Raw genomic sequence first — 25225 nt, 5'->3', positions numbered from 1 at the left:
TTGGAGGGCAAGCCACAGGTGTTTTGTAAAGCACTGGGGGAGACACAAGTAGGCACACAAAACACACCCTCAGCGGCACAGGGGCGGCCGGGTGCAGTGTGCTTAGCAGGCGTCTGGTTTTCAGTAGGAATCAATGGAGGGACCATGGGGTCACTCTAGCGGTGCAGGCAGGGCACGGGGGGGCTTCTCGGGCCAGCCAGCGACTGGGCTAGGTAGAGGGTCACCTGATGGTCACTCCTGCACTGGAGTTCGGTTCCTTCTGGTCCTGGGGGCTGCGGGTGCAGTGCTTGGTCCAGGCGTCAGGTTCTTTGTTCCAGGCAGTTGCGGTAGCTTCTGGATCCTCTCTGCATGTGTCGCTGTGAGGGTGCAGGGGGGGTCATCTCAGGTTACTCACAGGTTCGCAGTCGTCTGCGAGTCCTCTCTGCAGTGTTGGTTCTCTGGAGCTCAAACTGGGGGCCGTCGGGAGCAGAGTGTGAAGTCTCAAGCTTTCGGCGGGAAGAGTGAGTTCTTTGAAAGTTGTTAGAAAGTTGCAAAGTTGTTGCTGTTTTTGAACAGTGCCGCTGTTCTTGGGAGTTTCTTTGTTAGGGCAGTCCTCTGATGCTTCAGAGGTCGCTGGTCCCTGTCGGATGCGTTGCTGTGCAGGTTCTTTGAGTCTGGAGACAGGCCGGTAGTGCTGGGGCCAAAGCAGTTGTCGTCTCAGTCGTCTCTGCAGGGCTTTCAGGTCAGCAGTCCTTCTTGTTGTAGGTTGCAGGAATCTGATTTCCTGGGTTCTGTGTTTAGGTCAGGAGGGCAGTAGCCAATGGCTAATGGTGTGGAGGGTGGCTACACCCTCTTTGTGCCTCCTCCCTGAAGGGAGGGGGGGCATATCCCTATTCCTATTGGGGGAATCCTCCAGTCTCAAGATGGAGGATTTCTAAAGGCAGGAGTCACCTCAGCTCAGGACACCTTAGGGGCTGTCCTGACTGGTGGGTGACTCCTCCTTGTTTTTCTCATTATCTCCTCTGATCCATCTTATCTGAGGACTGTTTTTCTACGGCGTTGGGTTCAGACGTGTATATGGGCACTCTGGTTCAATGACATGCGTTCTCGCTCGGCCTTCAATACAATCACTCATCAGTCTTAACAATCCCGCTCTTCTTTGGTCTCCACCGTCTGGAGTTGCTTTGACTCTGTCTAGCAGCATAAAGACTCTCCACTTCACGGCTCCCCCAACTCGACTCCCATCACTTTGACGGCCATTTCATTTCTGCCCGACTTGCCATGCCAAGTACCTCAGGACTGAGTTACACAAAGTCTGTAATAAGTGCCTGTCCCTGATCCTCCAGGAGGGATCTTGTGCTGCATGTCTTGCATTCCACAACAAAAAGACACTTCAGAACCGAAGGACACAATAAATTGCCTCAGCTTTACAGCACCGCAGAGAAGAGAAAACTCAAGACATCTTTGGGAGAGGTGAGGGGGAAGCTCTGCAGCAGCTGAATGAGTTTGGCACCCAAAACGTAGAGGCGTTCTCATTGGAGGATGCCAAGTTGGAGTCTGACGTTGAGGCTGATGGGCCCCTGCCTGATCACCACCAGTTACTGAGGACCGCAGTGAGTACCACTATTTCCCATTCTTTGTGGGCACCAGCTTTGAGTTCCTATGCCTTCTCTGATGGTTTTAGACCGCCACTGCCTAATAGTCATGGTTGACACCTAACTACTGAGCTGGACCCATCACCCTTGTTTCTCTTGGTGCCATCGTCCACCTCGCCCCTTTACGTTGACTGCTGATTCATTGCCAGATGCGAAGCCACCCCTCAGCCACACTCTGAGTCGAAAGCTTTGGAGCTGAAATCCACCTTGGGGCATTTTGGGCACAGACCTTCGGCTCCATTCAGGCCATCCTCAGAGGAGATCAACCAGTTCATCCTGCAACAGCTTCTGGATCGTCTTGATGCCGGTCAGCATAAAATGGATCCACATACAGCCAGCCACGGGCCATATTCTGGCTAAGCCTATCCAGCCACCCAAGGACTTCATCCCTCATAAGAGGAGACTTAGTTTCGAAGAGCTCCTCATCTGTCCTTTGAAGCTGACTCCCAAAATGACTCTGTTCCAGGGCAGAGGCACCTCTCCATTACTGCCTGGTCCTTCCAAGCCTCATTCTCCTTCTCCACATCCTCATTCTCCTCCTCCGTTCCCTCCTATTTCTACCTCCCCTTTTCTGCTTGGACTGTCACCCACATTCATCACATGGTCTTCATATTCAGGGGGCAGGGATAGCCCAGGGCCCCCCGACAACCCGCAGGATCCATCATATGAACCCCAGGCTTCTGACCCTTGGGCTGACTCCCAAGTAGATCCCCCAGTAGACACTGACCCAGATTTTTACTCAACTACATCATCTCCCCGATGTCAGGACCTCATACTATGAGGTACTACACAGGGCAGCAGCTTTTCACAACGTTGAGCTGCATGTTCTGCCTGAGGAGGATGGTTGCCTTCTGGAACGGTCCTTACATCATAGGGCAATTACCCCCTGAATCACTTTTGGCTCCAGCAGCAAGGAAGACCGCAAACTCCCAGGGTAAGGAGAATGTACCTCCTCCAGACAGGGAAAGCTAGAAGATAGATGCAGCTGGAAAGTGTGTTGCACACTCAGTGGCACATCGCTAATTCCATTGGCTTGCTTTCCTGGTATGATCAAGCCCAATGGGATCAGATTGAGGATCTTAACCAACATCTCCCAGAACAATAACCAAAATAGGGGCGTGAGTTGGTGATGGAGGGATCATCTCTAACACTGACATTGGATGTACTCTGGATGCTGCGGACACAGATGAACGGGGCGTTAACTCTAGTCTCTCTATGCACCACCATGCATGGCTACTGGTTTCCGATTTTAAACTGGAGGTACAAAAACACCCTCTTATCCTACCCTTCGGCGGCAAGCATCTCTTGCCCACAGGTCAATTAGATACTTGAAAAAATAAAGGATACTGACACAGCTGAAGCTATGGGAACACTACAGACGCATACGATGTGCGGCTCCTTTTGCGCCCCCAGTATTGCAGCGCAGCCAAGGCAGCTTTAGAGCATGAGACATCCACTCTTTTCACCAGACAACATCAAACTCCTTCATGGGTTTTCTGTAGGGGGGTATATAAGGGGAACAGTGGCAGAGGCGAAGGGGGTCAAAGGGACATCGCCTAAAGGAGCCACTGCTCCAATATATTGAACTTGTGTCCCCCACCCCCAACCATGCAACATCTGTCGGGCAGGCTACAGACGTTCCTTTCTCGCTGGGAGGCAATTACTACTGACTGCCTGGTCCTTCCAAGCCGCCTCCTCCTTCTCCACATCTTCATTCTCCTCCTCCGTTCCCTCCTATTTCTACCTCCCCTTTTCTGCTTGGACTGTCACCCACATTCATCACATGGTCTTCATATTCAGGGGGCAGGGATTGCCCAGGGCCCCCCGACAACCTGCACGATCCATCATATGAACCCCAGGCTTCTGACCCTTGGGCTGACTCCCAAGTAGATCCCCCAGTAGACACTGACCCAGATTTTTACTCAACTACATCATCTCCCCGATGTCAGGACCTCATACTATGAGGTACTACACAGGGCAGCAGCTTTTCACAACGTTGAGCTGCATGTTCTGCCTGAGGAGGATGGTTGCCTTCTGGAACGGTCCTTACATCATAGGGCAATTACCCCCTGAATCACTTTTGGCTCCAGCAGCAAGGAAGACCGCAAACTCCCAGGGTAAGGAGAATGCACCTCCTCCAGACAGGGAAAGCTAGAAGATAGATGCAGCTGGAAAGTGTGTTGCACACTCAGTGGCACATCGCTAATTCCATTGGCTTGCTTTCCTGGTATGATCAAGCCCAATGGGATCAGATTGAGGATCTTAACCAACATCTCCCAGAACAATAACCAAAATAGGAGAGTGAGTTGGTGATGGAGGGATCATCTCTAACACTGACATTGGATGTACTCTGGATGCTGCGGACACAGATGAACGGGGCGTTAACTCTAGTCTCTCTATGCACCACCATGCATGGCTACTGGTTTCCGATTTTAAACTGGAGGTACAAAAACACCCTCTTATCCTACCCTTCGGCGGCAAGCATCTCTTGCCCACAGGTCAATTAGATACTTGAAAAAATAAAGGATACTGACACAGCTGAAGCTATGGGAACACTACAGACGCATACGATGTGCGGCTCCTTTTGCGCCCCCAGTATTGCAGCGCAGCCAAGGCAGCTTTAGAGTATGAGACATCCACTCTTTTCACCAGACAACATCAAACTCCTTCATGGGTTTTCTGTAGGGGGTATATAAGGGGAACAGTGGCAGAGGCGAAGGGGGTCAAAGGGACATCGCCTAAAGGAGCCACTGCTCCAATATATTGAACTTGTGTCCCCCACCCCCAACCATGCAACATCTGTCGGGCAGGCTACAGACGTTCCTTTCTCGCTGGGAGGCAATTACTACTGACTGGTGGGTTCTAGCCATCATACGGGATGGGTACTGCTTGAACTCACCCAAACACCATGCGCCATTGCTCTGTGCACACACAAATTATCCACAGAACACTAGCGTCTGTTTCAAGAAGCGATGTATTCTCTGCTTGCCTACGGGGCCATAGAAGCAGTGCCGCTACAACTTCACGGCAAAGGGGTGTACTTCTTGTACTTTCTAATCCTAAAATGGATGGCTCCCTCAAACCCTAATGGACCGCTGCCCCCTCAACAAGTACATCCTGTCTGAACATTTTCACATGGCTACACTTCAGAATATGATCCCTCTTTGTGGCAAGGCAACTTCATGACCACCCTTAGCTTCAAGGATGCCTACTTACAATTTAACATCCACCCAGCCCATCGAAGATTCCTGTGGTTTGTGGTGAGTGGACAGCTTTATCAGTTCAAAGTACTGCCTTCAGGGTCACAACAGACCCAGGTTATTTTCCAAGTGTTCAGATGTGGTAATCACTTACATCAGATGGAGCGGTATCCAAGTGTTCTCCTACCTAGACGACTTTTGCCAATTTTTTTATTTAGCAGGTGAGGGAATACTAGGCGGATTTGTCTCCTTAATTTTCATCAAGCCTAGACAACTAGTTTGCTGTATGTTGTTATTCAGAAAAATAATTAGCAATCAAATAAGGCATGTTCTAATCAAAGCTTTCCTTTCCTGTATTTGCCAAAATGTAGTTCCCCAAACACTTTTTAAGTCCATCAACTTTAACCAATATTCATAGCCTTCTATCGCCAACTGAGAAACAGAGGAATCAGATTAAATCAATCTGGTATCTGTTAATAAAATACTTTGCAGTTTCAGGAGGTAATTTGAAATAATAAGACTCAGCTTTTGTTATATTGTGCCCGGAAAATGTGAAAATGTTTTCATTTATCTTTTAGAACTCCCCACTGCTGGGGTAGGACAGTGGCACCAGTAATGCAGTTATTCATTAAAGGACTGGGCACAATAGTACGAATCACACACTATTAGTGTTAGCTGTTCCGGATCCGTAAGTTCCAGTGTCAATACCAGTGCCTTAAACTCTACCAATTGTGCTGTGCAGTCCCCTAGGGTCTGCGTGTAAGTGTTCTGAGCAAGGAATTTGCCATCCTTCATGACACTACCGACTACCGCATAGGCTGCAAAGTACTGTTGTTTTGTACCTACCGCCAGTTGTGCTGAACCATTAGCATATATTATTGTTGGGTATTGATCAGGAGGCAAGATATTTATTGGTGCTGGGTATTCAAGCTCATATTGAAGGCATTCTTGAGTCTGAAGTTTTGGCTCAAAAACAAAATGTACATCAGTGGCAGTCAGAGATGTCTATTCAATCCATGTGGATGCAGTGCTTAGCGTTTGGGGCTCTGGCTTTTGGGGTTACAACAGTGTGTTTCCCCTGGGACAGAGGTCTCTCTTTTATGACAGCCATCTGAACAGCAGTCAGAATCTTTTCTGTGGGAGCAAAGCATTGTTCAGCTGTGGAGTACAGGTGTGATTTGTATGCTATAGGTGCAGTATCATCTTCATTAAAAGTTACATAGGCGAATCTGATGGCACCAGCAATTATTCTGATGACCAAATTTGTTTTATCACATATATGTAAATGTTTTGCTTCAGGCTTGTCCTGCTGCAGTGCTCTTAGAATGCGTGTATGTTTGACTGTCCAATATTTTCTTGAAAATGTGGGCGTATTAAATCATACAATGATGTAATGCATTGTGCATAATCTGGAATGTAAGTTCTGCCAAAATTGAAAAAGCCCAATAATTATTGCAGCTTTTTAATGGTATTTGTTGTAATTGTGCACGTTTTTCTAGAAAGTGGGGCAGCAGGCTCTTTGCTTCATCAGATAACTTGTATCCCAAAAACAGGATACTTAAAAAGGCAATTTTAGTTTTCTTGAAATTTAATTTATAGCCTATTTTGGCAAATCCCAGAACAATGTGGGATTCCCGCCTTAAATGTTCCAAGAGATTGTCATCCGTAAATTAGATATCATCTACGTAAGACAATGCCTCAGGATCAGTCTTGTGTAGGATGGATGTTCCACACGCTGTGAACAGTCTAGGACTGTTCTTATACACCTGTGGGAGCCTACAACATTTTATTTGCAAACCTAAAGCGCTAAATGCTGTTAAAATCCCTGCTTTCAGAAGATATATTTTGGCATAAAAACCTGTTGGCGATATCCAGGGTTGTTTTGTATTTTTTGTGCACTAAATTGTTAATCAGTGCTGTTTACGTTTTGGATAGCAAATGTGCGGATATGTAATAGTAATAAAACTGCTGGGTTTGGGCGGCAGCACCACCGGGGGTGGGGGACTGAGTCTGATCCTGCGCTATGTGATAGCTGTAGGCCTAACACTTCTGGTCAGCTAGTCCTAACCAGTACCCAAGAGTAAAAGGTGATTTGTGGCAGTCCTTAGCATGCCATCTGGGTTTCTTAGGGAAATTGCGGTGAAACAGATCACATCTGTCTCACACATACAAAGGCAAAACAGAAGCAGGACAGGGTTCAATAGGTTTTATTGAATCAACTGCATTCTATGTAGAAAAGCATATATTGTGATTATAGGGATGATAAAACATAATAAAAGCAAGGCAGTGACAAGAAAAGTGAAGCATAGAAGTCCCACCATACTGACACAACAACGGTTCTAAAATCCCTACCTGCACTACTAATGTTCTGTGCAAGAGCATGGCAGTGTAAGCCCTAATGGGAGAACACCATACCTGTGATTATAGGTAAAGAAGAGGTCTGTTGGTCTACTGCAAATTCTCCCAAATGGAGGGAGAGACTATGTAAGGTCTCAGCAGAAACTGCAAAGGCGACATGTAGTGTATAATGTCAACTAGTTGTAATTCCCCTCTATTGAGTAGGGGCAGTAAGCTGTTTTATAATAAAACATCTGGTGTTCTGAGAAAACTGCCCTGATGTGACAACACGTATATTTCTGTGTAAAAGAGTTAGGGACATGATGAACGCTTTGTACCAGTAATAATTTGTAACTAAACACGTACTACCTTGAATAAAGCACAGAATTAAAATGCTTTGCAGAAAAAAGAATAACATAAGTCTGAGGAAAAGGACAAGCTGATCAAATAATAAAAACAAATCCTCTAAAATAAGGCTTCTGCTAAATAATAGAGGAATACAAAAATGCATGCCTCGGAGTGAAGGGGCACAAGCTGCAGGCCTAGAAAATAATGTGTCTGGGTACTAGCTAAGGTTGTGAGCTAAAGTAACCTCACAACAGGGCTAAACACATTCTTAAATGGTTACGAGGGGCGTGTGATGGTTCTGTGTGGATTTATGAATCCAGTGGAAACCCACTTCGGACACTGCCAAAGCCAGTCTCCGCACCCAGCTAGGAACTGGAAAATGCACGCCAAGATGCCTTTGAAGATACGCCCTTCTGTACTCTTGTCACAAGAAAAAAACTGTGTGGGTCGGCAACCAATTGTTCACTTAGTCACATGTGTATGAGAGGCCAATGATTTCTAAACGAGGTTGTAAAATTATTGCTTGTAATAAGCACCTCTTCTGCATTGATATACTGTGATACCCTGAGGTGAAACTCTTCTGCATGTTAAAGAAATAGTTTTTTTTTTTACATTTCGAGAATGTATCATATTTTTTTAAATATTGTTTGTTGCATGTTTTACATGTCAAATATTTTGAAGGCACGTCTCTCGTTGTTAATTTGTTGGCTGGGCCCCTCCTATCTTTCACCCCTTCACAGTGGCTTCTCCATATGGGGTTTAAAGCATATTGTTTTGCCTATTGCTCTTCAAGCATCTAATATGACGGCACAATCATACTCAAACACAGGAGCATGTTTTGATGTAATAAGGTCCTTCAAAAAAGGGTAGGTGGCATGCCCTCTGCCTGCATTCATTTAGCAGTTTTTTAACACATATTTCAGAAATGTGTATTAAACGAATTTACTCATCTACCTAGCCACCCCATCTAGAAAAGTTCAGGTGGTGGGTTTGGAGGGTGGGGAAGAGAATGTTAATGATCAGATTCAGATTTTAAAGACTTTATATAACATCCAGCCTGACTCAGCATTTCCTTATTTATATTTTTCCCCATGGTGAAAAGAAATACATAACAGATTCTCCTTTACCTATCAAGTGATTCTAAAAAAAAAAACTAAAAAAAAACCTGTAGGACAGAAAAATAAAGTTTTAGTATAATTTCCGTGGCATTGTTATGAGGTAATAACACATATATATATCTTTAGGCTATCGCCCACCACCATTCTCTGAAAAATTCTTCCTGGTTGTGATTGAAAAGGACCTTCAGAACCAGTCTGTTCTCAATATGTGGCACCTTCATTTACAGTCAGTTCAAGCATGTACAGGTGAGTGAACCAGCCTTTCAGAAATCCCGACAATATCTAATTTTTTTAATTTGGTGTTGAAATGGTTGTTTTGAAAAATGTGATTTTAGAGAAAGCTAACTTGTCCTCACAATTTTTCTATTGTATCTCTGCTCCGCATGTCCACAAGGTGAGAACTTTAGTTCTTCAACCACCAAAAAGACCAATTTGTTTTGATCAGGAGCTGACCCTACCATGGAAGATTGATGAGTGGTTTCCCACAACTGTAATGAAATCCGTGAGGCAAATCAATCCATTGGATAACTCCAAACATCTGTTCACTGATGACGGATGGCAGACTAAACCATGAGTGATCACATTACTACCCAAGGACTGTTAGATTTGTAATTAACCGTTCTATGTCACGGGATTCTCTCTGATATCCATAAGTAGTAGAAAATCTCTATGCATGTGTGGGATCCATTGAACATCATTTTTTCTTAATAATTTGTGAGGTAGGTGGCTAGGCTCACGCGGAGATGACCACCATCTAAAGGAGCTCCGCAGCTCCTAAACGCCTAAATCCTTAATCCGGAAGCTTCCCACATAGAAATAGTGGGGAAAGTAAGAGTTGAGCCATCGGGACTGCTGAGACTGGAGCCGATCAGGCCGAGGCATTGGAAGAGCGGACCGCACGAGAGATCTGACCGGGCTGGGAGATGGAGGTAGGGCTCGGCTCATCTGTTGCAGAGACCGTGAGGGACAAAATGGACAAGTATTGAAAAAAGGGAAGACCCGGCACAACCATATGTTTGTTAATGTGCAAAAACTTTCTGATTCATGTCTTCAGAGTTCATCAAAATAAATGGTTCAAAATCTACTAGGTGAATTCATTGTATTTTATTAATCCATTTGAGAATTACAAATTCCATAGCCAACTAGTTTCGTCCAAACGGACTTCTTCAGGGAATGTGTGTAGTCGGGGCGGTCCACGGCCAAACGCCACCTTGTCTCCGTTAGGACCAAAAAATTGGCACACCCTTGGCACACAGATAAGTCCCTTGTAAAAGGTACCAGTGGTACCAAGGGCTCTGTGACCAAGGAGGGTTCCTAAGGACTGCAGCATGTATTATACCACCCTAAGGGGCCCCTCTCCAAACACATGCACATTGCCTGTAGGAAAGTACCCTCTTTTTGGCGTGGTTACCCCCACATTTTGCCTGCTGTCAGTGTGTTTTGACTGTGTTCACTGGAAACCTGCTAAGCCGGACCCCAGTGACTGTGCTCTCTCCCTCTAAATTCCATTGCTTAGGACTTAGCACACCCCACAGTTGGCATACTAGTGCCCCCATATAAGACTGTAGTATATGGTACTTAGGTACCCAGGGCATTGGGTCACCAGGGGTTCCCCATGGGCTGCAGCCCTTGCAAAATGTGTCTGCAGGCCTGCCATTGCAGCCCGTGTGAAAAGGTGTATGCACCCTTTCACTACAGGTCAGTGCACCAGGTCACTAAGTCACCCCTATGGCAGGCCCTCCTAGCATAGAGGGCAGGGTGCAGTTACCAGTACATGAGCACAGGTGCCCCTATAAACTCCAGCTCAATTTTCCTGGACTTCGTAATTTTACCCATGTACTGGACACAGATGTGTCCTGCTACATGATGGTAACTCTGAACCTGGGCATGTTTGGCTTCAAACATGTCGGAATTATACCTCAATACTGTTGCCAATATTGGTTGTATGATTCCATACATTCTGGGGGCTCCTTAGATGACCCCCTGCATGGCTCCTACTAGTCTTCTGGGGTTTTCTGGGCAGCCAGCGCTGCTGCTAACCCTCAGACAGGTTCCTGCCCTCCTGCTGCTTGACCAACTCAAGCAGAGGAAGGTAGATCAAAGGATTTACTTTGGGAGTGGGAGGCAACACCCTCTCCCTTTGGAAATAGCTGTTACATGGCTTGGGAGGGGTAGCCCCCCAAGCCTCCGGTGTGCTTTGAAGAACACATTTGGTGCCCTCATTTCATAAACCAGTTTGCACCAGTCCAGGGACCCCCTGTCCCTGCTCTGGCACGAAACTGGAAAATGGAAAGGGGGTTGACCACTCCCCTGTCCATCACCACCCCAGGGGTGGTGGAGAGCTCTTCCAGGTGGCCACTTGATTCTGTCATCTTGAATCCAAGGTGGGCAGAGGCATCTGAGTGGTCAGGTCAGGCAGGTGATGTCTCAGCCCCCTTCTGATAGGTGGTCACCCTGCTAGGTGACCAATCCTTCTTCCTTGGCTATTTAGGATCTCCCCCTTGAGTGGGACTTCAGATTCGACATGCAGGACACCAGCAGGACTCCTTTGCATTGTTTACTCCATCTTCTGGCCACCGGGACAGCAACTGGACCCTCCAGGAACAGACAATCTGCAACTCCAGCATTGACTCTGCTCTGCGCCATTGTTTCTCTGGCTCCTTCCAGCAATTACAACATTTCCCTGGCTGTGCATCCTCTGAGGACGCAAAGTCTTCAGTCTGCACAAGAAGGAATCTCACTTGGAGTGAAGGAGTCACTCCCCTGCATCCACAGGCCCCAACTGCAATGACGACCTGTTGCGTGGATCTTCTCTCCTCCGGGCGCTGCAAGGATCCTGCATGACAGGTGGTGGTCGGGAGTGGTCCCCTTGGTCCTGTCTACCGGCCTTTCAACTTTGGAGATCGTAAGCCCTTGCCTTTCTTGCAGGACAGTACCCCTGTGCACCGCAACTGTTGCAGCTACCAAGGCTTGTTTGTTCCTCCTCCAAGGGATCTTCATGATCCGGGTAGCCCCAGGCTCCAGCACTCTTCCCTGCAAAGCACAGTCTCCTTCCTGATTCTCCAGCGATGTGGGGACTCCTCTCCAAGTTTGTTGAGTAAGTCTCACTGCAACTCCTGCACCTGCTGCCTGTGGAGGCTGCCTCCTCTTCTTCTGACTCTCCCTTAGACTCCCCTCCTTAGGTCGTGTCCACTTGGTCTTGCTGGTCCTCTTCAGCCTTGCAAAACCTTCTTCTCCATCTCTTGCATTTGCCAAGGCTTGTTGGTGGTTTTCCAGCACCACTGACTGACTGCAACACGACCGCCGACGTGGGACATCACTTGCATCACTTCTTGAACTCCTCATTTACTCCTGTGCTGCACTGCTGACTTTCTTGATCTACTGTCGACCTGGTCCTGCATCTGCAGATGGGTGGGTAGTGGCTCCTGCCACCGCTGGACACTCCAACTTGAACTGGACTTGGTCTCCTTTTTTTGCAGGTCCTCTTCTGTCAGAATTTGGTTTCTTTGTCTTGTCTGGGTTTTGCACAGTTCTTTTCCAAAGCTCTCCCTGTGGGTTTGGGGAAAAACCAAGTACGTACGTACTTCTTGCCTGGTCTCTTGGGGTTGGGGGCACCCTGGTACTTACCTTTTGGGGTTCCTAGTTCCTCCAGCTCCCCTCTACCGATTCCACTTTCTTGGGTGGGGGACTGCCTTTTACATTCCACTTACTTAGTATATGGTTTGGTCGCCCCCCTAGGTGCCTTCACTATTTGCTATTGTTTTTACCATTTTCTATTGCTTTCCATGCTAATAACTGACTTCTAATGTGTACAGAATAGTGTGTATACTTACTCCCTATTGGAGTATTGCCTATTCAGTATTTTAGTTTTTTGTTACCATAATAAAGTACCTTTATATTTGTCACACTGTGTGGTTCTTTCATGTGTGTAAGTGCTGTGTGACTGTAGTGGTATTTCAAAAGCGTTGTATGTCTCCTAGATAAGTCTTGGCTGCTCATCCACAGCTACCTGTAGAGAGCCTTGGCTTCCTAGACACTGTCTACACCTCACTAATAGAAGATATCTGGACCTGGTATCACTCTAACAGGTCACTCTATCAGGTCACTATAAGTCACCCCTGTGGGCAGGATGCAGGTACCTGTGTGTAAGGGCACTACCACATGAGCAGAGGTGCCCCCTACAAACTCCAGTTCTGGACTTCATAAGTTCGGGGAAGCCATTTGTCCTGTGTACTGGACACAGGTCACTATGGCCAGCTACATAATGGTAACTCCGAACCTGGGCATGTTTGGTATTGAGCATGTCGGAATCACACCCCAATAGTGTTGCCAGCACTGGTTGTATGATTCCAGGCACTCTGCATGCATCTTAGGGGACACCCCAGTATTGCTCCTACCAGTCTTCCAGGGTTTTCCAGGCAGCCTGCGCTGCTGCCACCCCTCAGGCAGGTTTCTGCCCTCCTACTGCTTGACCATCTCAGGCATGGGAAGGCAGAAAAAAGTATTTTCTGTAGGAGAGGGAGTCAATACCCTCTCCTTTTGGAAATAGGTGTTCCATGGCTTGGGAGGGTTAGCCTTCCCAAGCCACCGATATGCTTTGAAGGGCACATTTGGTGCCCTCTTTGCATAAACTGGTTTGCACCAGTCCAGGGACCCCATGTCCCTGCTGTGGCGTGAAACTGGGCAAAGGAAAGGGGAGTGACCACTCGCCTGTCCATCACCACCCTAGGGGTGGTACCCAGAGTTCCTCCAGGTGGGCACTTGTTTCTGCCAACTTGAATCCAACGTGGGCAGAGGCCCCTGGGAGCATCAGAGTGCCCAGGTCAGGCAGGTGACATCACAGCCCCCTCCTGTTAGGTGGTCAACCTGCTAGGTGACCAGTCCTCCTTCCTGGGCTATTTAGGGTCTCCCTCTTCAGTTGGTTTTCAGATTCGATGTGCAAGTTCCAGCAGGACTCCTCTGCATTGTTTACTTCATCTTCTGGCCACCGGGACTGAAAATGGACCCTCCAGCAACCGACAGTTTGCAACTATAATGACTACTCGCTCTGCAACATTGTTTCTCTGGCTCCTTCCAGCAATTGCAACATTTTCCCGGCTGTGCATCATCTGAGGATTGAAAAGTCTTCAGTCTGCACAAGAAGGAATCTCCCTTGGAGTGAAGGAGTCACTCCCCTGCATCCGCAGGTACCAACTGCAACAACGACCGACTGCGTGGATCTTCTCTCCTCTGGAGTTGCCTGGATCCTGCATCACCGGTGGTGGTCGGGAGTGGTCCCCCTTGGTCCTCTCTACCAGGTATCCAACAGTAAGCCCTTGCCTCTCCTTGCAGGAAAACCCCTGTGCACTGTGACTCTTGCAGCTACCAAGGCTTGTTTGTTCTTCCTCCCAGGGATCTTCAGGCTTCGTGTAGCCCGGCCTTCCGCACTCTTCCCAGCAAAACAGAGTCTTCTGTCTGCTGCTCCAGCTACGTTGGACTCCTCTCCAGGTGTGCCGGGTGGGCCTCACTGCAACTTCTGCACCTGCTGCCTATGGGGTCGCCTGAGGTCTGCTTCCTCTTCTTGTGACTCTCCCAGCTGCTGAGGGTCACCTTGGACTCCCCTCCTTGGGTCAAGTCTCCTGGGCCTTACTGGTCCTGTTCAGCCTTTCAAAACCTTCTTCTCCAACGGTTGCATTTGCTAAGTCTTGTTGGTGGTTTTCCAGCACCACTGACTGACTGCAACACGACTGCCGACGTGGGACATAACCTGCATCACTTCTAGAACTCCTCTTCTGCTCCTGTGCTGCACTGCTGACTTTCTTCATCCACAGTCGACCTGGTCCTGTATTTACAGAAGGGTTTGCTTCTGCCAAAGCCTAATACTCCAACTCGAACTGGACTTGGTCCCTTTTTCCAGGCCCTCCTCTGTCAGGATCCACCTTTGGTTTCTTCCAGTCTTGTCTGGGTCTTGCACAGTCCTTTTCCAAAGCTATCCTGTGGGTTTGGGGAAAAACCAGGCACTTAGATCTTCTCTCCTGGTCACTGGGGGGCACCCTGGTAGTTACCTTTTGGGATTCCTAGGTCCTCCAACTCCCCTCTACCGATTCCAATTCCTTGGGTGAGGGTCTGCCTTTCACATACCACTTACTTAGTATATGGTTTGGTTTCCGCTTAGGACCTTTACTATTTGCTATTGTTTTTACTATTTGCTGTTGCTTTCTATGCTAATCACTGACTTCTAATGTGTACATAAGTGTTTTTACTTACCTCTTATTGGAGTATTGCCTATTCAGTATTTTAGTATTTGTGTTACTATAATAAAATACCTTTATTTTTGTAACACTGTGTGGTTCTTTCATGTGTGTAAGTGCTGTGTGACTGTAGTGGGATTGCATAAGCTTTGCATGTCTCCTAGATACGTCTTGGCTGCTCATCCACAGCTACCTCTAGAGAGCCCTGACTTCCTAGACACGGTCTACACCTCACTAATAGAAGATACCTGGACCTGGTATAAGGTGATAACACCATAGGTTCTCACCACACACCAGGGCAGCTTCCCACACTGCCACTGCAGCTTGTCTGTACTGGTGGGGAGTAAAAGGTAAAGTTGACATGGCATCCCTCTCAGGGTGCCATGCCCACCAACCACTGCCTGTGGCATAGGTATTTCACCCTTCTATCAGGCCTTGCAGCCCTAAGGCAGGGTGCACTGTACCACAGGTGAGGGTATAGCTGCATGTGCAATATTAAGTACATGGGCTGTGAGTTTGTCGCGAACTTCACAGCTTCATGATAGCTTCACTGAAGGCTGGAAACTTTGGTATCAAACTTATCAGCACAATAAACCCACACTGATGCCAGCTTTGGATTTATTGTACAATGCACCCAGAGGGCATCTTAGAGATGCTCCCTGTATTTTAACCAACCCTTTAGTGTAAGGCTGACCAGTTTGTGCCAGTCTGCACTAAAAGACAGGTTTCTGACCTCATGGGGTGAGAGCCTTTGCACTCTCTGAGGCCAGAAACAATGCATGCTCTAGGTGGAGGTGCTTCACACTTCGCCCCTACAGAAACTGTAGCACTTGGTGGTGAGTCTCAAAGGCTCACCATCTTGTTAAAGTGCCCCAGGGCACTCCAGCTAGTTAAGATGCCCACCCCTCGGACAAAGCCACACTTTTGACGGCAAATCTGGCAGGAGTATTAGGTTAAACAGGGAGGAGTAACCACTGCAGGTAGGACCACCCCTAAGGTGTCCAGAGCTGAAGTGACCCCCTCCCTGTAGAATCCTCCATCTTGGTTTGGAGGACAGGGACCAATAGAGTTAGGAGCATGCCCCCTCTCCCCAAAGACAGTGGGCTCAGGAAGGGTGTAACCACCCTCAGGGACACAGTAGTCATTGGCTATTGCCCTCTGACTCCTGTAACACCCCTAAATCTAGGATTTAAGGGCTCCCCTGAACCTAACTCACCAGATGCCTGGGGACCTCTAAAAGAACAAAGAAGGACTGATAAACCAACCCCCCCCCCCCTTCCAAAATGCAACACATCCTGCAGGGCCAGTGACCTTTCCAAACCCCCAGAGGATTGCCTGCCCACCAGAGGACCAAGAACTCCAGAGTAGAGTGGCCCTGTCTAGAAGATACCCTCCAAAAGTACTCCAGAATGTCCCTGGATCCGCAAGTCTTGCCCACTCTGTACCTGACGCCCATGACCTGTATCCAGGTGGCCTCCAGTCCAGAGCAGGTCCCCAGGCAATTCCGACCTTGTGTCCACCCTTGGGTGACCCCTCCTGGCCAAGACAATGACGCCTGCAGCCTAAATTCAGAGGACCCCACCTGACCACAACATAACCGGATGAAGATTCCCAACGCCTAAAGGTACCCCTGCCCTTGTTGCCCCCCCCTGGCCTTTGGGAATCCGACCACCTGTCCAGTAATGTTCAGCAGGCAGTCCTCCTCCTTGTCCAGCCTGTGATTTCCCAGAACCAACCCCCTGAAACCACCCTGCAGCATCTTTGTGACCCCCGAAATCCCCCTGCAGGAATGCATTGGGAGCTGTGTTTGCACCTGGCACCCGGTTGCCCCTGTGCTGCTAAGGGTGTGTGTTTGGTGCTGACCTGTCCCCCAACCCACCGCCCCCTCCCATTTCTCACCTAAACACCCCAGGTCTTCCCTCCAAAGTCACGGCTACTTCCCTGCTAGCAGATCTGTTTCAGAGTGCACCCAGTGTCCATAGGATCCCATTCTAAATCGAGCTTGAACTCAGACCTCTACACCTAGCTTCCCTGTGAAGCTGGTGGTGTAAGTTTGGGGTCATCCTGAAGCCTGACCAGTGGACATTCTAAGCCCCAGAGACTGGAACTGTAAGTCAAGTACTTACCTCAAAACTGCACTGAAACTGTTCCCCCCAACTGTTCTGAAAATTGCAATGTCAACTTTTAAAAGTGGAAAATGTTACTTGCCTGTAAAAAAAAATTTCTTTGCCAAATCTAAACAAAGTGCTATTGATACATATGCTCAATACTTACTTGCAAATGTACTTACCTGCAACCAGATGCTTTTAGTTCCTGAAAAAAATAAATATATATATATATGTGTCCAATGTAAATACTTAAGCCTGGAGTTAGTCATTGAGTGTGTGCGGCATTTATTGACTGTGTGTACAACAAATGTTTTGCACTGCCCTCTGATAAGCCTAACTGCTCGACCACAAGAGAGCATTAGTATTATTTACTTTAGCCTCTGTTAAGGTTCTGGGGAACCCCTGGACTATGTGCACACTATATCACATGACTGGGTACAGTTGGCCTTTGTGTATTTTGTCAGACAGTCACACAATAGAAGGGGCTAGGTGTACCTGGATGGGCCCTCTGAGGCTGGATAAGAGTGAAGAGGGCAGAGCTGTGCACAGCCCCACTTGTACATCAATTGGTTGTTCACTGCTCTCGCATAAAGAGCTTCACATTTGCCTATTGTGCTTGCGGACAGATTTGGAGCAGGGCAGGGAGGCAGGAAATTAAAGACATGCCTTTGAGGCGTAGTCTCCAGAAGTTTCTCCCACTGTACAGGAGGCACCATGTAAAAAAATAGGACCCTCAGACCCACACTTCAGTTCACTCCTGGAACTGCGGAAGGACTCTGTGTACTTCAGAAGGACTGCTTTGCTGCACCAAGAAGGACTCCTCTGCTACCTTAAGCCTTCTCTGAGCCACCAGATGTTTGTCCTGCTGCTTGAGCTCTGCTCTTCTATTTTAACCCAGGACTTCTAAAGTGACTCCAAGGGCTGGTTGGCTGGCCTCCTGATCAGAGCCTCGGGGACAAAAAAGACTCCAATCGTATTAAATACGCAGCTTGACCCTAACTGAGTGAGTCCTGACAGTCCAAGTGGTGACTCCAGTTCTGGGCCCTTTGAACTGGTGCTAAAGGTGCCCAGATAGCCCAGATTCAAATCTTGGGACTTTTCCCTCAAAAAATGCATTGAGAACCGAGAGGACACTGGGACTTACCTGCTTGTCGATTTTCCCAAGGTGTGTCGCCTTTCGACCTGATTTTGCAGCAGCTCCTGCTATATTCTTCTCTGCAGCAGCAATTCCTCTTCAGCTGCTCCTCGCAATAGGAGTATCGGGACTTACGGATTCTTTGTCAGCTGGAGCCCGCAACTTCGTCCTGCTGGAGATTTTCGAATTCCCCCCAAAAAAAAGACCAAGTCCAAACATTGGGATCTTCACCGCAGCTTCAGCTAGCGTCTCCCCAATGATGACACCTCCTCCTCGGACAAGGCCATCTGCCTTGCCACGCTGAATGCTACTTTCTCAGAAATTTTCTTCTTTAATTTTTTCTAAGTACGAAGGTAAGTGGAGACTGGGCCCAAAGCATGCGGTGTATCTTATCCACGCTACATTGCAGCCGGCTATAACTTTTGACTTTGCCCCAGGCTTTCCTGACTAGATATTTGGGGTTGGAGAGTTGATCTTTTAGATGCTATTTTGTAGTCTAAACTTTCAAAATTCATTACTCTGGTTCTACTGAGTAGATTTTTGTCACTTTGTTGTTTAATAATTTATTACAATTTACTCTATTTTTCTAAAGTTTTGTGGGCTTTTTCTTGTGTAGTGTTTTTTCTTTATCACTGATTTTGTGCTTCATAAATACTTACACTTTGCCGACTGCTTTTGTGCCAAGCTACCAGACGGTTAAGCACAGGTTAGTTTACTGACTTTGTGGTTCACTCTGACATAGGATTGTGGCTATTGCTTGAGGAGGGTTTCATCGACCTCAGCCAACAAACCAATTTCTCACACTACTCCAGAGAGCCTTGAGGTTTAGACCTCAACCAGTAAGGTGAATCGCAACTCATTTCCCACCACTCCTCTAGACAGGGAATCTAAGAGCATTGAGGCTTTTGGCAAGCGTTTATTTTCCTTCTCGTCCAGCCTGGTATTGCCTTGAGTAAATGCTGCTTGCTGAGTGGATCACTATACAAATGTCCTGTGGGACATGGTCGCAAGATCTTGCTGGTGGTCCTGGAGACCTTAGAACCGCCTTAGCTCAGACAATTGATGATGGTCAAGATGTAGCCAAATATGGCATTTGGGCTGGTCTACATGCTACTGATTGCCTGGGGCGAGCAGTCGGCACAAGTGTTGTAGTATTAGGCATGTGTGGCTTAATTCTGCAGGATTTTCCGGAGATGTGTTGGCCTCTTTTATGGACATGTACTTCGATGGGGTCACAACGTTTTGTTACTCTGGCCTATTGAGCCCTGCCAAACATTTTGTACAACAGTTGAATAAGTTCAATAGCTATTCCACAGGGCTGGTACTTAGTCAGAGACGGTCTCCCCCACCCAGTACAACATTCACTCTTAATCCTTTCAAGGCTGTGGACGTAGGTCTTACAAGACAGCACATGGGCCGTTAGGGACATCAGTCCACCAGCAGCCCCCAAACCACATTAGTTTGGCCTTAGTGGTGCATGCCAAAACAGTACAGATTTCTCAGGCCTATTTTGAACCTTTGGCCTCTGAATGCCTTCCTGCGGAAGGGGAAATTCGAAGTGCTTATGTTGGCCCTAATCCTGTGTGCCCTGGGCCCACCCGACTGGTTGGTGCCCTTGGACCTGCAGGGCTCCTATTTTGATATGCCTGTCTTTGAGTAGCTGGGGCATTATTTGCAGTGCATGGTAGGCCAGGAACATTTTCAGTTTGTTGTATTCCATTTTGGTCTCACCAGCGCCCCCTGAGTGTTCACGTAAGTGATGGCAGTGCTCACTGCCTGCCTTTGGAAGTCAGGGCTACCAGTCTTCCTTGATGACTGGCTTTTGAAGGCCCCCTCGCCACAGTCTGTCATTGACCACCTCCAGATGACCGCAAACTTCCCAACATTATTGGGGTTCACTATCAACTAGCCAAAGTTGCACCTGACTCCTTTGCAGAGGATTTAATTCATTGGAACTCTCTTGCACATTGTGCACTTCTGTGCATTGCCTCCTTCAGGCTATGATCTCTATGTTTTACCCTCAATCCTGGATCAAGGCGAGTGAAGCTCTGAGTTTTCTTAGCTTCCTCCTTGTAAGGTACACCAGATTGCATATGCAAGCTGTGCAATGGAATCTGAGGTTCCTGTGGGCACAGCATCAAGGAAATCTGACAAGTGTTATCCAGATGTTAGAGGAGATGGCTGATGATCTGCAGACGTGGCGATTCAACCCGGATTCGAGCTGTGTCAGGCCCTGCTCCAATCCCTGAGCTCACTGTAGTGTGCATGGGAGCACTGAAGAAACGTTTCCGAATTCAGTCAGGCACCTGGGCAGTATTCAAAGGTGAGGAATGTCCACCAGAAAGAGCATTACTGAAGGTAAGTGTAGAAAAGTATCCTCTTTCTTGGCATGGTTACTCCCATTTTCTGCCTGTTGTCAGTATGTTTGTCTGTATCTGCTGGGATCCTGCTAACCAGGACCCCAGTAGTTTTGCTATCTCCTCTAAATTGTACCTTTTTCTTCCCAGAATTGACATACTGGTCCCCCCCCATGTAAGTCCCTAGTATATGGTACCTAGGTACCAAGGGCATTGGGGTTCCAGGGGATCCCTATGGGCTACAGCAGTTATTCTGCCCCTCATAGGGATCCATGCAAAGGGTTCTGCATGCCTAACTTTGCAGCCTGCGTGAAACTGGTGCATGCACCCGTTTTCACTACAGGTCACTACACAAGGTCACTAGAAGTCACCCCTATGGTAGGCCCTCTCAGCCCATAGGGCAGGGTGCAGCTACTGTGTGGGAAGGCTCCCCTGCACTAACAGAGGTGCCCCCACAAGCTCCAGATCCATTTTCCTGGAATTGTGAGTGCGGGGACGCCATTTTACGTGTGCACTGGACAGAGGTCACTACCTATGTCCAGCTACATAATGGTAACTCCAAACCTGGGTACGTTTGGTATCAAGTATGTGAGAATCATACCCAAATATTGTTGCAAGTATTGGAAGTATGATTCCATGCACTCTGTGGGGCTCCTTAGCAGACCCCCAGTATTGCTACCACCAGTCTTACAGGGTTTTCCGGGCAGCCCAGCTGCTGCCACCCCACACAGGTTTCTGCCCTCCTGCTTGATCTGATAAATCCCAGGAAGGCAGAACAAAGGATTTCCTTTGGGAGAGGGAGGTAACACCCTCTCTTTTTGGAAATAGGTGTGACTATCTTGGAAGGGGTAGCTTCCCCAAGGCACTGGTTTGCTTTGATGGGCACATTTGGCACCCTCTGTGCATTAACCAGTCCACACTGGTTCAGGGACCCCCAGTCCCTGCTCTGGCATGAAACTGGACAATGGATAGGGGAGTGACCACTCCCCTGTCCATCACCACCCCAGGGGTTGTCCCCAGAGCTCCTCCAGAGAGTCCCTGGGTTCTGCATCTTATTTCCAAAGTTGGCAGGGAACTCTGGGAGCATCTGAGTGTCCAGGCAGGTGATTTCAGAGCCCCCTCCTAATAGGTGGTTACCTGGTTAGGTGGCCAATCCCCCTTTCATGGCTATTTAGGGTCTCTCTCTTGGGTGGGTCCTCAGATTCGGCTTGCAAGATTACATCAGGATTCCTCTGCAACCTCCACTGGAACCGCGACTGGACCCTCCAGGAACCGACAAACACTGCCACAGTGAAGAAGTCTCTTCTGCAACTTTGTTTCCACATCTCCTGCCAGCTTTGCAACATTTCCCCGGCTGTGCATCCTCAGAAGACTGCAACTCTTAAGCCTGCAGAAGAAGAAGGAATCCTCCTTGGATTGACGGAGTAACTCCCCTGCAACTGCAGGCCCCTACAACAAGCAACGACTGGCTGCATGGATCTCCCCTCATCTTGAGCTGCGTGGATCCTGCATCACAGGTGGTGGTCCTGAGTATCCTCTTGGTCCTCTCTGCCAGCTGTCCAACTTTGGTGGAGGTAAGCCTTTGTCTTCTCACGAAAGACAGTACCCCTGTGCACTGTGTCTCTTGCAGCTGCCAAGGCTTGTTTGCATCTCCTCCAAGGGATTTGCAGGCGACGTGTAGCTCCAGCCCCCAGCACTCCATCCTGCAAAGCACAGCCTCTTGCGTTGTTCTCCTGCAGCGTGGGATCCTCTTTTGTAGTGCTGCATGGGCTTCTTCTGCTACTCTTGTCTCCCAGTCCTGTGGGACTCCTGTGGGCGCTGCCTCTGCTCCTGTGGACTCCCTGCGACGCTGAGATTGGCTGAACAAAAGTACAGCAAACCAAGAAAAGATGCCAAATGTTGCTCAACTCTATATGCCTGGATGATTTGGTATAAATTAATTCAGTGGTTTTTGAGTTCTTTCTGAAGTAAGTTGTCTGTGGCAATTTCATCTGTAAAAGCGACTGGATTTGGGACCAGCTTTCTTATAATTTATGACCCAAGTAACCAATCTATACCAACTCGTGCATGCTGAAAGGTTGCATTTTGAAGGCCATTCCTCCCATGTTTTGGATTTATGAGTATGTTATTACCAAATTACCTGTTGATTTCTACGTCTTATGACATAGATATAACCTGTTAACACAACGGGAAGCTAGGTTAATCTTGATACAGGAATTTTGAAATATTTCTCAAACATCTCTTTCAAGCCTATGCTTTTTTCTGTAGCCTTAAGTAATATAGAAAAGGTCTATAAACATTGAGATTAATTCAGGGTTTTGAATGGAATCCAGTTCGCCATCTCTGATTGCTTAAAGTTGCTTGGTTATACATTCCAAGAAGAATGTTATTCCAAACAGAGCCATAAGTAAAATGTGTATTTGTACTATATCTGATTAACCTATATCAACTTCCGCTTCCTGACGTACTGTATCTGATTAACCTAATACTTCAAATTTGATTACACAGCCAAAGATACTGAGATCTGTACATCAGAAAATCGTCTAGCTGTACCTGGGCAACTTAATGCAGAGTCCTCTCCAGACACATCTCCGGGTACTAGTTCCATGACGCGTTCTGCATCAATTGCTAATCTTCAGACTGCCAGTAAACTTATTTTGAACTCTAGTCTGGTCTATCGTCGGCCACTTAAACTTCCATGTGGTGTGGAAATAATCAGAGTGACGCCATCTGCAGGTAATTGAGCAATTGTTTCCAATAAATATTGCAGTTCAGTTCATCGTGATGCCTTTTTCTCATCTTAGCAAGAATCAGTACCCTCTGAAATTGTATTCTACTTGATCAGAACATTTGGTGAAACTATTGGTGCATATTTGCAATGCAACAAAATTAACTAAATGATAGCGTGTTGGATGTATAATATAATTTGGATCTTTTTGTTATTCTGTTGGGTTTCTCGCATAAATGGTTATAAAGACTGAATTGCACAATGTACATGTCGAATTCTAGCACCTGTGTGTGTGTGTGTGTTTATGCGTGGGTATTTATACTACACTTTTCAATAGAAAAGCTTACTTTGAAAATATGAATACATATCTTTGCAGCCTAATTAAAGGCCAAAGTAGCCAAACTTGTTTTTCACAAACTGCTATCCATGTTTATGAAGTTCTCTCTGTATGGTAAGAAGAAGCCCTAATCTAACACCCACAACCTACCTGTTGTCTGGTTGCTAGAAGATCACATTCCTAATGACTGATAAGACTGTCACAAAATGTACATATAAACTTTGAAGGACGGATGAATGCAGCAGAGCAGAAACATAAATTCACCAGTATTGGGGTATCTTTCATAGATTCACATGCTTCAGTCGGTCCATGTTGTCGAAGTGGGAGTCCCTTGGCACACAGAGAGCAGTAAATTAAAATGTTAAATTGAAGTTAATGGAAAAATATATTCACTTTAATAGCTTATCAGTGTTATTAGAAATGACCCAAAGTCCAGCCAGTCAGGCGAGAGCACCCTTTAAAACCCTCACCACAGAGGCTCCAGTCTCTCAGATTTTCTACAACACGTTGTGTGAAGGGAGTGTCCCTGAGCTGTGCTCTGTTTACTATTTCCTGACAGGAATTCTTCGGAGTACTGTTTTTTGCTTCTACAACTGTGACTTCTACATCATGTCTACAGCCAAGAAAGGTTTATTTCGACCCTGCAGCACCCATGGAAAGCTAAGGCTTCACTGTGAGAACCCTCAGAAAGACTGCATCTACCGTCTTCACCCAGAACACAGGGAGATAGATTGTAAAATTTGTCGAACCTTTTTTCTCAAGACCTTGAGAGACAGGGAAGCCAGGCTCCTACTTTGGCTTCAAAAGCTTAAATCGGGAGAAAGATTGTAAAATCTTTCGAACCTTTTGTTCTCAAGACCTTGAGAGATAGGGAAGCCAGGCTCCTGCTTTGGCTTCAAAAGCTTAAATCCAAGGAATAGCCCCTCTCTGACACCTCAGTGGCATTGAGAAAGAGGCAAAGATCTGGTTAGAGTTTCTCTCCAAAACAAATAAAGACAGCCAAGAAAATGCATCCTGTGAGGGGAAAAACCATATGAAGTTCCTTCCACTTCAAAGAAAGAGAAGGGTCATTCTGAACCTTCCACACCAGCTGCCAGTACAATAAAAATGTAAAAAACCTCTAGATATCTGCCACCATTGACTTCTTAAAATTTTTTAACATAAAGCCTATCGATGTCAGTTAAGAAATCGACTACCACAAAGACTTCGAAATCGTCGACGCTGATACTGTTGACTAATCCATAGATGACAACATACATACCGATGATGATAGCTCCGTCGACTGCATTTCTTTCCTGCAGACACAACGCCTACACTTTAGACTGCAGTTGTTTCAGCAAAATCTTCCTTTTTACCCTTACGATTAATAACAGTAAGGTGTAAATCCGCTCAAGAGACATTACTACCATCATATACGTCACCCAGTAAGGTATTGCCTGTACCTCCAGAACATCTTCTAGATTTCACCTGCAAAGAAGGCCTTAAGGTGATGCAGACCCTGTCCTCCAGACCAGAGGTACTTCCCAGATTAGACAAAAAATACAAGGCGCCGGAAAACTCACCAGCTTGTTTGATTGGTCAGCCCAAACCCATCTCTCTGATAACTCAGGCAGCCCAGTGCAGGTCCTGATAACCACCCTCTCTGCTTTCCGCGCCCCCAGATAAGGAAGGACGGCGCTTGGACACAGTAGGA

General features: G+C 47.2%; 1 protein-coding gene across 2 annotated transcripts in view; it reads left to right on the top strand.

Annotated features, from left to right (window-relative positions):
• DMXL2 (Dmx like 2) overlaps window positions 1-25225 on the top strand; it is a 1615381-nt gene that overhangs the window by 427684 nt on the left and 1162472 nt on the right. For both annotated transcript variants that reach the window (XM_069222485.1, XM_069222484.1), the window contains exons 16-17: window positions 8764-8883; window positions 22976-23203. In XM_069222485.1, coding sequence (XP_069078586.1) covers window positions 8764-8883; window positions 22976-23203 — 348 coding nt within the window. The remainder of the gene's footprint in view (window positions 1-8763; window positions 8884-22975; window positions 23204-25225) is intronic.

This window comes from Pleurodeles waltl, chromosome 3_1, assembly GCF_031143425.1.
Source record: "Pleurodeles waltl isolate 20211129_DDA chromosome 3_1, aPleWal1.hap1.20221129, whole genome shotgun sequence".
In the NCBI taxonomy this organism is placed as follows: domain Eukaryota; kingdom Metazoa; phylum Chordata; class Amphibia; order Caudata; family Salamandridae; genus Pleurodeles; species Pleurodeles waltl.
The sequence above is the reverse complement of the archived record's forward strand: the minus strand, read 5'-3'. Positions and strand labels throughout refer to the sequence as shown.